Source organism: Mastigoproctus giganteus, chromosome 12, assembly GCF_048544385.1.
Source record: "Mastigoproctus giganteus isolate SK-2022 chromosome 12, ASM4854438v1, whole genome shotgun sequence".
NCBI classification, from domain to species: domain Eukaryota; kingdom Metazoa; phylum Arthropoda; class Arachnida; order Uropygi; family Thelyphonidae; genus Mastigoproctus; species Mastigoproctus giganteus.
In genome coordinates, this window is record NC_143586.1 from 150,884,830 (window position 1) to 150,900,116 (window position 15,287).

At 35.3% G+C, this 15,287-nt stretch overlaps 1 protein-coding gene across 1 annotated transcript in view; it reads right to left on the reverse strand.

Annotated features, from left to right (window-relative positions):
• LOC150077513 (uncharacterized) overlaps positions 1-15,287 on the reverse strand; it is a 135,768-nt gene that overhangs the window by 64,861 nt on the left and 55,620 nt on the right. The window contains exon 2 of the mRNA XM_090386120.1: positions 1,263-1,815. Coding sequence (XP_090242246.1) covers positions 1,263-1,806 — 544 coding nt within the window. The 5' untranslated portion in view covers positions 1,807-1,815. The remainder of the gene's footprint in view (positions 1-1,262; positions 1,816-15,287) is intronic.

The window sequence follows — 15,287 nt, forward strand, 5'->3', positions numbered from 1 at the left end:
CACTCGCACAACGGTACGTCAAAAAACCTCAACTGAAGAGATGGACCGGCCTCCCTGTCTTGAACCAACGACCATGCCTCGTAAAACCCCCTCATAACTCGGCTCCTTCCATGCTTGTCACATGTAACAAAATTTGCTTGCTGTACACATATCCACGCATCTATAATTGACTGACTACATTCTCTTGGGCATGAACCTGTCATGGTTCATGTCCAAGATCAATGCTTGCTCCCATTAAGATCCTATTGCAAAGTCCTCTTAGTGCGTATTGTGGTTCTGTTTTCGCTATATTTTTAACGTTTGTGTATTTCATCCTGATTTTTACAAATTCTTTGGAAAAAATCAGGACGAATATAAATTTACAATATTAAATAACGGCGTTTATCTCTTACTAACAGAAAGTGGACTGGTCGGATTCATCGATCTGAACTCTGAATTTTTAATGACTGGATGCAATAACAATAAAATGTGTATAAAGGAATTGTATGTAACAAGTTGTGCTACTCTAATCAAGAGTACCTCCGGCTGAGATTTAAAGTATTTCCTTGCGATGATTTAATTTGGGATTTTTATTATTTTATTTTAAAGTCGACGGTGTTCAAAGATATTTGAGAATTACACATTCGTGCGTGCACGATATGATTACACATTTATACTTCTACGGCACGTATGCAAAGCAGACATTTTACTTCACCGGAGGTACGTTGGATAACGTGATCGACCTGTGTGTGACATTTGTGATCCAAGTGGGTCGCATAATGGAGGTTGGTTAAAATTCTCTAAAATATGTTCCACTTTAACGCTGTGTAGCACTTTTGGTAAAGGTGACCTGCATTCTTGTTATTTACTTTCCGTATTATTAAGTTGTTTTAGGTTATATACAAGATACAAAGTCTGCCGAAAAAATAAGTAGTTCAAAAGTGAATATTGCAAGAAAAATAAGAATATTAAACTGATAGTGATAATTGAATAAAAGAGCAATAAGCAATTTGTTACTCAAAATAAGTAACGTTAGAAATTAGAGAATTCTTACCTTGACTTTTAATTAAGAATTAGGTTTGGATCCAACTCTAGGAGCCAAGAATTCGATCCAAAATCGGAATTAATAGCACTTAATAATAACACGATCGCTTACACATACAAGAATATTGTATGTGTACATAGTCGTACACATCGTGATCTTTTTGGATCCAACCTTTAAACACTAAAATTAATGGAATGAGTTAAATATTTAAGAAAAGTACTGCAGTTAAATTCCTTACCCATGTCCGATAAGTCTTCCCAAGATCTTTCACTTGGAACCCATGGATAGTCTCGTCGTTTTCCCCAGACAGCGTTCAGATCATTCCATCCCCGTTTTCCCCAGACGGCGTTGAGATCGTTCCAGCCCCGTTTTCCCCAAGCTCCACTGAGGTCGTTCCACCCTCTCTTTTCCAAGTCGGTCAAGCCATTCATTTCCCTCTTACCCCAGACTCCGGCAAGGTTATTCCATCCACGTTTGCCCCACATACCAGACAAATCGTTCCAGTCTCTTTTTATCCCGGCTACAGATGGACCGTTCATTGATCTCTTCCCCCACATGCCCGACAGCTGGTTCCAACGCTTCCCTTCATCATTAGTCGGTGATCGTTTTCCCCAGAGACCTGAGAGAGCGTTCCAACCACGCTTTCCTGTGTAATCGGTATTCATCCTTTCCAATGCAGCTTGGAGTGAAGAACTAGATTCGGGACTTGGAGGACTGCGTACACGAGGAGCGGAGCAAGCTATGGTAGCTAAACACAGAACTGCTAAGATTTGATGCCACATGGTAGAAATCTGAAATAAAAAAAATAAAAAAAAAACTATGAAACCGTTATACTTTGAAATATGGACATTTTCAAGAAAATAACACAATCTAAGAAATCGATAAAAAATGGAACGGCTGCGAATATATAACAAACGATTTTATTTCCATTTAGCCATTAGTAACTTCAAAACGAATTAAGCCTCGTAATATCAAATAAGCATTTCTGAAATTAAACGAAACATAACGAGGTTAAGTTAGTGACAAACTGATTTTGCCCTCAAAATTAATTCATTCTCGTAATTTACCAACTGAATTAAATTACCACAACAATTCAACACTTTCGTAATACCAGTTGAGGTACTCAAGGATTGGTGTAAGTGATTTCTGCTTCTCGGTTATCGAGGAAGTAAGATAAGTATCGATAAGCTTCTTGTTATAAGATGTACACGATGTTTGTATAGTTCTCGATTGAAGTGTTACAGACGGAAATGGTACTAATCCTTGTCCATTTACTTAAGCAACTGTTTCTGTGAACATCACTACAAACATGATCATCGTGTTACTCTTATCAGACTTTCTCCTGCCATGATGGCAGTGATTATCTCAATATAAAGCATCCATGCAATGAGAAATAAAAGTTATCGTATCATGGTAAATCACACCAATCCTACAACAGATTTTTTTATTAATCTAATTCCCCTTAGGAAGGGATTGTTCGATAATGTTAGCCTTATTTTGTAATCTTAAGATGAAGGATGGAAGATTATTATAGCAAGCTCTTCAGCTATCGAAGTGTGCATGTTTGTAAGATCCACACTTGCAGTTATATTTTCACTTCCTATCTCTAATGAAATACTTTTAGTGAATTAATGTTAAGTCTAGTATTACCTAGATAAAGCATCCTAATGATGCCTTATCGTCCATCCCAACTATTCATCTTTTATTTCTTCTTATTTAGAATATTTTAAGGGACAGCACAGTTTCCTATCTGCTGAGTGTAAATTATTTTAAGTTTAAAATCCCTCCTAATTAAAGGCTGTATTACTTTTAAGATAACTTTATATTTCGATTTTTCCTACAATTCCAAAAGTTCAAATGTGCATTGTCACCATAGTTAATTAGTTTACAAAAATTAAATATTGTCAAAAATTTAGTTTTCTAATATTACTAATTTCCTTGAAAAACCAAATTAATAATTAGTGCATCTACTGGAAGATAAGAAAAGCAGTTGTGTAAATTATGGAAACATAACTACGTAAACTTTTAGTTAGTAGATTTTTGTTTTTAATGTTTTATGCTTTTTTGAATTTATGTATTTCTGGAGCGTGGAATTTCGAACGACAGACAAGCGCCACAATTGTCAACTTTCCAACTTTAAACTACACAGTATTTCGTTATTTATAGATCTAGTCTGTGTTTATATGGTATGGTTAGTCAAGTAGTTCAAATAAATCACGGAAGAGGGCATTTATGACGTTGGCAAACGATAAAGCCGTACCACGCTGTTTCCTTCTTTTCCCCTTATGCCCACATTAAGAATAAAAAACAAATAAGCAAACACTCCGCTTTATCTAGGACTTTCTAGGTCATTACACTTTGTCATGGATTATTCTTTCCTGCTTTGCATAATATGATTTATAGGATGGCTTCACAACGGTGACATTATTAAACAATTGTTACATTTATTTATATATTATTTTTAGTAATTTTAGCTTTCCATTTTATGAAAATCTGATGCGGTCATAAAGCCAATTTTTTCTTATTTCCGCAGAATAGTGCCAACAAGAAATAAATCCTCCTTCGGAAGGATTTTGAGACAATCGAATCACTTTAGAGCGACAAATTCTACTCATAAAATATAAATCTAAAAAAATTAAGTAAACTCTGTTTTTCCAGACAGACAGACTGAACTCAGATGCCATTTACAGACTGAATCAATTAAAAATTGGGGACACCATTTTATTTTTAATTCCTCCCAAATTTATTCACGAAGTTCGTTTATCAAAATTTCAGTGACAGACAAATGCTTGATAAAAACTGTACTGGTGAACTCTAGTCAAAATTATCGATGGAACAAGTCGCCAAAGGGTTAAAACACTGATTCGCTCAAAGGGACATAGTTCAATCAAAACTTTCCGGATTCCAACGGAACAAAAACTGATCTTTACAGGAAAAATCAAGCCACAGCACGATATGAATATTGTTGACATGCGCAGTAGTAAGACAACTGTAAGCAACGATTCTCGTTTTATCCAACGTTGCAGTTCTCCAACCAATCCTATTCATGGTACACTGCAACATTTCTGCTGCTTAATATCCACATACTGTATCTTGCCTAAATGAATTCCGTTTTGAAACGGAAACCTTTCTGAGGTGCTCAAAAGTTCTTAGAATATTCACAATTAATGAACTTATGCTATACATAAGGAAGATAAAAGGGAACTACTGCATTTAATTACCTAAAGAAATTATTATGCAAATTACACTGACATCATTACTTCTAATTCGTTTTCTGAGAATGATGATAATTCTATTTATGTGGAAATAATTTGTTCTAGTTTAGGATCTGCATATTGCATGTTAACGATGGAAATGAAGTAATTCAGTAGGTTTCTTATACGATATTAAAGTTTGAAAAAAGTACTCGGTTAATGGTACTCTCCACGGCAGGGAGTTTTCTCTACATAATTCTTTTTCTACTATTGATATCTGTGGATATTCATATGTGATGAGATAATCGATAAGCCACCCCCTCGTACCAGTTTTGGAATTGCTCTTAAGAGTAAGGTTAATAACAAATCCGATCATTGCATTCATTGTTTATACAAATTCGATTCCCATCGCGTCTGTGAGGAATTTGATGGGCTTTTTAATAGATTGGCTGAGTTTAATCGGATGGAGTGAGATCCTGGTGACTTGATTCTATAGAGAATCTGACATCAGTCTGATACCAGTAAAGCGCAAGGCTCTGATAAGAACCTTGCGCTGTACTGAGAAGTGATTGGACCTATATCTCCTGACAGAAAGTGTACAGAAAGTGTATTTGTAAGTTATTAGCGGCTTCCAGGGTTTCCCCTATATCCGCCGTTTGTTAGGCTTTTTGCCAAGTTGCCGGCTTAGAAAAGAACTTAAAAAAAAAAAAAAAAAAGAGCATCAAAATTTCACGTATATATTTAACACACAAAAAAAAAAATAATAAATAAAAAATAAAATAAAATAAAAAAAAAAAAAAAAAAATTCTTTAAATTTTTTAAGTTCTTTGAATTTTGAGAAGGGAAAAAAAAAAAAATGCATCTGATAGATGAAATATGTAATTAGGTGTGCATTAGTGTTGTGTTTGCGTTGTGTGTTAGCCGGCACCTGGCATTTAGCAGTAGGGGGCTGTGGCAGGTTTGTGTCACAGCCCCTCACTCCCATCCCTAGCCACATGGAGGCAGCCAGGATCTACTTTATCTTAAGAGGACACGGACTGATCCGGTCCTGTGGTTAAGTTTTTGGACGTCTGATGTCCCATCAAGTTAATCCTGTGTGGCCGGGTAATGCATCAGGGAAGGTCCCCGCAGAATTACCAGGGCACACCTGACAGGAAAAAGGACGAGCACACTGCCATGACTGAAGTCATGGTACGGAGGTCAGGAACTGGTACTATTTTTCATTGTTGATTTTGTGGGCCGGATGGTCACAGTGTGAGAATTTTTCGCATCGGGGTTCACTGTCTATGACGACACAGGGGTTCCTTGTGCCCCGGTGTGGGATGATTTGCTCCTAATCCCTCCTTGGAGGGATAGATTTTCTGCTGACGTGGGCTCCTTACACCCAAGTGGGTTTCTCTCGACTCAGGTATTCCCCTTGATACGAGGGGAATACCTGAGTAAAAAGTCTCCTTTCACCTTTGTGCGGGATCTCCCCTTCTTACTTATATTTCAAGTAACAGAAAATGTATATTCGTTGATTGTACAGCATCGGCCACGGATAGATGCTCTTCTTCTTACCTTTGTGAGCCTAACCTTGGCTTTAAAAGAGTTGCTTCCTTTGCAGATTATTTATACTGAGAGAGCTACTAATTACTACTCTGTTACGTGGTGATTATTATAATGGATGAAGTACATTAATTGGTAGTTAACTCTTACTTATACTAAATATCGTGCTTTTACAGGCTAATTGAGCACAATAGAATACACCTGTTTCGTTAATTCAAAGAACGAATTCAGTGAACTAAAAGAGATATCTTAACATCTTTATAATCGAGATTATAATGAAGTGGGGAAAATATTTTACAATTTTATCAATTAAAAATAGAGCAGTTTATTTTGTTTTTAAATAAATTAAAGATAAACTTATTTAAAAATTAATTTCCAAATGAAAATACGATTATATTAATCGTGACTAAAAATCTTCACTATATGAAATCAATTCATTAACTTCTTATTTAAGTATGTTCTTATTTAAGGGAGATGTTTTCCCCGTGCTCTACGAGTAAACGTCTATCACAATTGCATGGCTCTGAAACTGTAACCTGCAAGACATCACAAGTCCATATTGAACCCTATCCCTTACTGATGGGAGTTCACTATGATAATGTTTCTTTCATTTAATTCTTTTTGTCAATCCCTGACTTCCAGCTATATTTGGAATATATTACGGTATATTTTATGACATTCTGCATCCTCCAATTTTCATTTAAGTTCTATTATTACTTTATATTATTGACTGTATGTTTCGTTATTTTTTAAATAACGGTTCATGTAATTACGGTGGATATTCAGTTCTTTCGTCAAATCATTTTCCAGGAATTCAATCAGAACAGTGTGCAATCATTTAGCAAATTTGGGAAAACTCTAGTATATTTGGAGAATGAATTTGCTGTTCATTTCAACAAAAAAAGGTAATTACGTTGGAATGCTGATTATTCTTCGTCACAGTTTTATCTCCCATGTAATAAAAGCTTAAGTAAAACAAATTTAAACCTGACGTACTGGATTTTGGATTATTAAGAAGAAATTGTGCAACATAAATTGCAATAACCGAATTGGAAATAGGGTGGTGCTTCATTCAAAATACGTAAAAGTCCGATAGAAATTGTAATCTAATCTATTTATTTTGGAAAGGATTCTAGCTGGTAAGTGATGAATGCGATGAAATCTTTCCTGCTTTCCCCCTTCTCCATCTTCCTTAAGTTTTTTCCCTTTTTGTGTGAGTTCTAGATACGACTAAATGCACTGCTCTTCCCTTTCGTACTTAGATTCCTTTCTAGAAGGCGATATAAGAAGCTGTCTCAAATACCATCCTGAAGTAAGAAGTCAGAGAAAATATATAAAAGGGGTCTCTAGAAAGAACAAATCATATTATTGGCAGATAACTAGCGTAGCATCTTGTACTGAATCCTATATTCAGCCAAAACACCCTTTACACTTTCCCTTCCTACTTCGTTCAAAGCACTACAACGAAGTCCTTCAGTAACACATCTTTCGGGATACAGCACTAAAAGCTTTCTTAACTTTCATACACACGACTATTACGAAAGAATGGAAGATGGAATGGGGAAAAAGTAAACTTAAACTAACATATGCGAGTGACGTATTTGATAAGATTTCAGAGAAAAATATAATAATGCCAGAGTACTAGAATGTATATTTTTGGATGTATCATTGTTATGCAAAAAAACAAGAAATGCGTGCTTAGAATTTCTTATCTTCTCGGCACAAACCTGTAAATTTGCAGTAAAAAGCCATACGTGTGCAATATTTCGGGCCAGAGGTAGGTTTCTGTCTATTTCGAAGGCGGAAGTTTGACATGAGTTGTCGGAATAGCATATGAAGTTTGAAGATAATATTCAGAATTGTTGTGGGAGTTCTTTTCAGTTTGATAACTAAATAGGAGAAATTACGTGAAGTATAGACCAAAAATAAACAGTTCATAAATTATGTTAGGGATAAAAGGCTGGTATGCCTCTTTGGATTTAAACAAGAACTGTAATTTTTAAAAAGCAACCAATATTTTAATTGTATGTACAAAAGAAAATTTCTTTGAATAAACCCTGCTGATGACAGGAGAAACTCGCTGGGACATTAACTGGAACTGAATTAGTAGGTCTTAGATGGAGCATTATGGGCCTGCTACTTCGAATTCACAGTGATTAGAGTCGGTTTCTGCCCTCTCTTTTGAAAACGGGCCAAATTCCATTCCTGTTGACCAAAGCTGAGGAGTATTTTTTAATAAGGGCTGACGAAGTTTAATGTTCTACTTCATATTAGGATTTCTCTCATTTCTCAAAAGAGAAAACCGACTGTAGGGTACACATGCAAGTCACAGATAATATGCTGATGTCTCATGGATCTTGGTTGCCTCTGCGCAAATATTAAAAAAAATCCAAAGGCCATTGTGGATTATAATCATCATGCTTCAAAGTCTGAAAGAATACGGTGTTAGAAACCTATTTTGAACCCTGGATTCGAATCACTGTACCCCCGCCGAGGTTAAATGGATGTTTTCTCCATGGAACTCTGGTTTCATTTCATAAAAATGTTTTTAATCCCAATCCGAGAGGAGGGAACAAGATTAATAATCTAGATCTGTTAACAGATAACAGAAATGTATTAGTATTTGGGAAAACCACAGATATAGGGCCTACATAACTTAAAATTGAAATATTCAGTAAGCAATAAAATGTGATGCATGTTTAATAAATTCCATCACGATATCATGACACAGCTACACAATAATGGTCCTTAAAGCACACGATTTGTAACATTTTTAAATTACAGGGTATAGAAACTGTCTTATGAATTCTTAATAACGAACGTATCTTGATGTACTAAAAAGAAATACCAAAATGCTTTCAAATATGACAGCTTTGGAACTTTAGTCATGCGGAAGTTACATCCTCTGAGTAATGCACATTACACTTTAGAGTGTGGTGATAATATTATATAGGTATATGCGAGGTATACTTTTCTCTGAAAAAACAAAAAGAAAAAATCGAAGTCGCGTTTAAGAAAATGAATTGACATTTTGGTGGCGGTTGGATGCTTATACACCACTTGAATGATACCGCGACATTTCAGGTTGAAAGAAGGTGATAGCGATGGGTTGAAAATTTTCCAGAAATTTCTCAGGAGAGAAAAATCGACGCCCAGCATATACGCGTGTCAATTTTATTTCAACCCCCAAAGGCAATATCCGATGGATGTTTGTTTATCATTCCTTTTTATCTAAAAGCAAACATTTCAAGAAATTCTCCAAGTTAGAAATATTTCACATAAGGCCATGCTATCAAACTGCCCTTGGTGACTTTATAAGTGCGGTTTTGATGTTGTCGTACAATTTTTGAGGACATGTTGCTGGTCCCTCTGCTGTACCATGAGAAAAGGTCAAGTAGAAGTGCCTCCGTGCGGGCTTAAAATAAGCCCGCACTTAAAATGAATTTAAAATAAGGTGATGTTAAAATAAGTTTAAACTCATTTGAGAAAACATTTCAGAATTTCAACAGATTGTATTAGAAGCAAAAAATTGGTAACGTATAAATATGGCGTTGCCCTGATTGAGGCATTCATTCAACTCAAAGTTAAAATCGATATTTTCAACACATTAGTGAGCTCTCTGCCGTCCAGTTTTTTTTTTTTTTTTTTTTTTTTTGTTTTTTTTTTATATTGTCTTGATCGAGTCATTGATTCAACTCAAAGTTCAAATCGATGTTTTCAACACATCAGCCAGCTGTCTGGCAGTCGTCCATTTTACTGCGCGCGCGCACACCAGCGTCTGATCTGTCGTAAAGGATTTTTTCACTCAAGACCTTCCATAAACTTCAGCTGTCGATAGGTTTCTATAAAAAACGGAAAAGATGGCAGTACATGTTCTTCAGTTAGATTCAATATAAAATCACTTCTATTGATAATTTTCCATGTAATTTCTTTAGGAACAATCCAAGCATCTTTTACTGCAAGATCTAATATATTACAAAATATGTGAACCGGTCATCTACGTGAACCTTCTTTTTTTGAATATTTTTTGCCATGCGGTCTAAAACACCAACCCTGTATTTTGTTTTGTTTCATTGTAATATAATACTGCGTCAAGCTTCTTTGTACTATTACTAACGGCAACACTTGTATGAAGTATGTTCAAGATTATAACATTTTTATTCGCTTTGGCCTAATAATTCATCAGAGGGCAATCGTCAAGTTTTAAAACTGAAATGGAATATAATTCTGCCTTATTTTTTATGGACGTTGGATCTTTTTTAGTTTTAGTAGAGACATATGATGCAAGAAAGCAAGTTTATGCAGCATCAGCAAAAAAAAAAAAAAAAAAAAAACGTCCCATTTCACTCCTGCATTCGTTCCAAATCCTGTCCAGCTCAGCCTTCAATTTATTTAGGCTATCAACTTCCACAACAAAAGATGGAAGTCTGTTCCACCAATCAACTACCCGATGGCTAAAGGCGAATTTCCTCACATTTATTCTACAACTGTCTTTTCTCAATTTGAATCTGTGTTCCCTCATGTTTTTAATCTGAGCAAGAGGAAGAATCCCATCAGCATTCAGCTTCCTCAAGCCATTCAAGGCCTTATACACCTCAATCAGATAACCTCACAGGTGCCTACTGTCCAGGCGCTGCAATTTGCAGAATTTAAGCCTTTCTTGGTAAGAGCACCCCTTTTGTTCCCGTCACCAATCTTGTTACCCTTTGTACTCGTTCTAGCAACTCTACATCCTTCCTAAAATGAGGCCGCCAGACCTGTACGTGTGGCCTAACCATTGCCTTGTATAACGGGATAATCACCTCCCTGTCCCTGCTAGCAAAATTCCTATATATCATTGACAAGACTCCATGACCTGCCCTGGCAGCCCGTCTGCACTTCTCAGCGAACTTCATATTCGACTGCACAATTACCTCCACGTCTTTTTCACTTTCCACTTCCCTGAGTGTAGTACCACACAGTTGGTACGTTACTCTTCGGTTATTGCTACCTATATGCAGTACTTTACATTTGTCAATGTTAAACTTCAGTTGCCACTTCTCAGCCTATTTGCCCAACTTGTCTAGATCCAGTTGGAGTAACATACTGTCTTTACTGTCGTTAACAACTCTGCCAACCTTTGTATCATCTGCAAACTTGGGCATTAAACCTGATATACCTTCATCAATATCATTGATAAATATACTAAACAACAATGGGCCCAACACGTATCCCTGGGGAACTCCACTAATAACATTTGTCCACGAAGAGCAGTGTCCATTGATTACCACTCATCCATCCCTTGTAGCAACTTACCCTTAACGCCATATCTCTTTACGGGCGCTATTCGCAGTTCCCACTATAGTAGTATTTTTTGGACTAATTTATTATGAAAATTCAAAACTGGTAAAGAAGTTACCATTAGTTACATTTCTACCTCGATTCAAAATCGGTTCCATTAGTTCTAGAACGACACATTCAGAAAGTGGTTGACTGGGCACATATCGTCTTTAGTTAAACAAGGGAAGCCATTCAGTAGATAGTTCGAAGTTGTGTCAGAACTTTATACTAAATTTGTCTGATTTTTTTTGGCCATACATTGGGTGAATCGGAATCTACCTTTAATTGGAAATAGCTTCTCATCTATTGCAAAAGAAAAGCAAATTTATCATTTCCTTGACGCTCCTTCCTTGAAGTTTGTCGAATCTTATAAACCACTTAATTTCATGAAAGATGTTACATGGCATTGTATCATGAAAATGTGAGTCCCCATACAATTGACCACAAACTATCCAGTTCTAAATTTCTAGCACGGTATACTCCGCGAACTAAAAGTACAGAGATAAAAGCAAGTTCTTGATTGGATATAGACCATTTATTATCCTTCAATTGTCTTCGTGCTTCGATTTCGGTGCAGTTCTGTATGTGTTTTATCATTGAATTGTCTATAAATAAACGAATCGCACTTACCACAGAATCCGTACACACATGAAAAATTCGTCTTACATAAAAGTTGGCACCGGTTTATACCGAATTATGTTCCTTTGTAGTGCACGTCTAGCTGAAGGACCACCAGATTTTACAACTTCTGATATGTGCACAGATTTTTAAGTATGTTTGCTGCTCGCTGATAGACAGTTTTTACCATCTACAGTATCACTTGATATACAAGGATCAGAAGTATTATTTCCACTACTATTAGATTCTTTGCCGCTTTGATTAAGAATCCACTCGTCACTTACTTCTTCTCTAAATTCATCTCCACTCTCCTCTTCAGACTCCTTTTCAGATAGCTTTTATAATTCTTCTAGACATTTTTGAATCTGGTCTTGGGTAAGACCACGAGATTGAGACATTTTAGTAACACAGTCGAACTAGCTGTAAAATTTGTTGTAATTCTTTGTAGCGTTAAAAAGTAAGCTTTTCTCTTCGTGGCTAATGGTGGTTCCTCACCTGTCACATTATCTGCCAGATAAGGCCAGAGGAATTCACAAGAACTCCTGTGAGTTTATGTGCAGTTATTGCGAGTTTGAACCGCGTTCAGCACAAAGGCGTTTAGCAGTGTACTCTAGCATTTGGTCACCCGGCTACAGCGGCCGATATCCAAAGGGGAGTAGAATTATCCCCTTCAGCTATTCCTGGTCTTCCAACCCTCACACCACATACAGATATAATACAGAACGGAAAATGGTCTTTGATGCTAAAAATGCTATATAAATAATAAAAATAACGACAAATTTATTCGTAAGAAAGCATTCAAAGTATAAAATACACAATATTTAAAATTTTTAGCAATAAACCAAGTAAAAAAATAAAATTAAAGATGCGCTTTACCATTATCTAAATAGAATGAAAACAGAATAAGCAATAAATTACCACCCCCCCCAGTAAAATGGATAATAAACCTGCAAGTTGTTGAAGACGTAAGCTCGATTTTCTGTGTAATTCTCATCATCAGAGTTTGATATATTTTTGAGAAAAGTAATTTTTTTATACGTTTATGAATGCATTAGTTATTCATGAGTTCTCTTAATCGAATGAGTTTCTGTTACAATTTATATTCAGTCGTGTATAAAATACTTTTAAAAACCCGGCTGTTACTGAAAGATCGAACAAACAGCATTTCTTTACTAAGAAGGAAACAAATTCAATTTCCTTGTGTTTGAAACAATAGACACCACAAACGCTGCAGAAATATAAGGATTAGCGAACACACAAATTCTTAAAATAGAAACAAGATGAACTCTTATTTTGCTTCGGTTCTTCCATGGAAGATTGCAAAATAGTGCATCCGAGCAGATAATATTAGATGAATATAAAATGATATTCCGTATTCTGAGATCAAAGTAGGTTATGAACTGATGAGATTATGCGAGGAATAAACCCTTGTATGATTTAAATTGGCATAGAAACGAAGCGAAGTAAAATCCGAGAGAAAATATATATTTATTAAATGTTATCAGTTAAGTAACCTGGAAATTTCAGTTGTATTACCGAAGATCCAATGAAACTATTTCGGCATTGATTTATTATAAGTACACTCAATTTCTTCCCTAGTCTGAACTATCTGATTTGGGAGCCTTGTGCAATTATATCTTCAAGAGCACAGCTACCTACTGCACTCAAAGAAATAAAGGAAATTGTTTGGTATCTAATCACTCTATCTAGAAATGCAGTAATAATGGAATCTGAAAGAATACCTATTATATAACAAGTTCAGCGAAAGTCTACAGAGACGTTTGTGATCATTAGTGTGGCGAGTCAAGAAATCTTAATCCTGCCAAACAAAACTAGTTCCAATGGCCATTGATAAATGGAAGATTCTGCACTTTATAATGTGAAATCCAATGCAAGGAGCTGCATTGGATTTCAAAAGCATAAGCAAAAAACTATACCTGATCCTCACAACCAATTTTATGAACACGTTTGAAAAATAAGTGTAAGGCGTCGTCAAAGAAATACGGTTTCTTGGAAATCTTCTTGGAACCTGTAAATCACCGAGTGATCCTATTCTTATATATTTCCTTATCGATAATGCTTCTGTATAATAAATACATATCGAAAATCGCATCAGAGAACATAATAAATTTTATATAATTCCTCGGTGTTATCTGAAACATAATTTTAGCTAATTGCAACTTCTTTAATTGCATTCAAGTGAGAAATCACTTCAATATTACGTTTTTCATATTATACAACCGTGCTTTTATACAACCCTAGATTACTTTATTTGTATGTGAATGTTCATACCTATGTACGTACGTTAGATTCAAATAGTTTGTCGTATGACTAGCGCCATCTGTCTGTTAAAGTATTTATTACATAAATGACATAAATTCATTACATGAATACGAAAAACACAAGCGCGCGATAAGATGGATTCTATTGTTTATTAGTTCACTAGTTTTCAAAAAGTAAAGTTTTTTTTTTTTTTCATAAAAAAACGAAAAGAGAACTTACATATAATCAAACTCTAATAGCTAGAAAAATTTAATTAATTTGAGAGTTGTATAGCTTAAAAATACATCCCTAATTAAATTTATTTGTATGCGATTTCAAATATGCTGCAACATAATATGAATATCCAATTGCTAATCTATTTAAAGTGAAAAGTAAAACTTCAAGGTTGCTATTTGCTTGTGACGTTTATAATCGATCTGACTACAATCTTTAGGAAATGCTTGGGGAATGAAACAGAGTACATGATTTCTTGATTTTCGACTGAGCTAAACCTTCTCACTTGCTTCCATCGATTCACCAATCTATGCCTGGTCTGAGTTAAAATAAATGAACCTCGCAAATGGCTTTTTTCCTCCTTATCGTTAAACAGCGGAAGCAACGAAGCTTTCGGATTAGACGGATAATAGACGGAACGTGTCAAAATACAGCTGGAATTAAGGGATCAAACAAATCTGTTACGCGATGATACGAACTAAGGTATCAGCGCTGGTATATTGATCCATTATGTGCTCGCCTTTTGTGGAAATAAATTAATAAACAATATTAATTTCATAATTACGCGCGTGCGCAGTCAAAAGCATATTAAGCGACACTTGGATTGATGCGGTATAGAGACCTGGAAATCGAGAAGGTTTCTGTGTAATTTAAGCCAATATGACTTCCTTTTTTTTTTTTTTTCTAAAGTCCCACTATTTTTTGATATTAGTACACACTAACTCTATTATAAGTTCTTTGGTTATAAAAATATTGACCATAGCAAATACAATTTGATATTTTATCCTTTATGTATCAAACAAAACGGAAAGATAAACATCTGGAATTAAATTTTAGTAAACGGATTTCATTAAGTATTCAATGTTTTGATAGACTATGGCATTAATGACTTCACCAAACAGGTTGAGTGGAGCCAAGACCACATTGAGTGCTGGACGTTTGTTATCCTTATCCATAATTGCACTTCACACGAGTATAGCAGGCATCTTAAATGAAATATTAAGATCGTAGTGTTTCAACGCTAAATTTTGATGAAGGGTTGACTTAAACCTTCTCTTCGTTCAATTATTAAAAAGGGTAGTAATTAG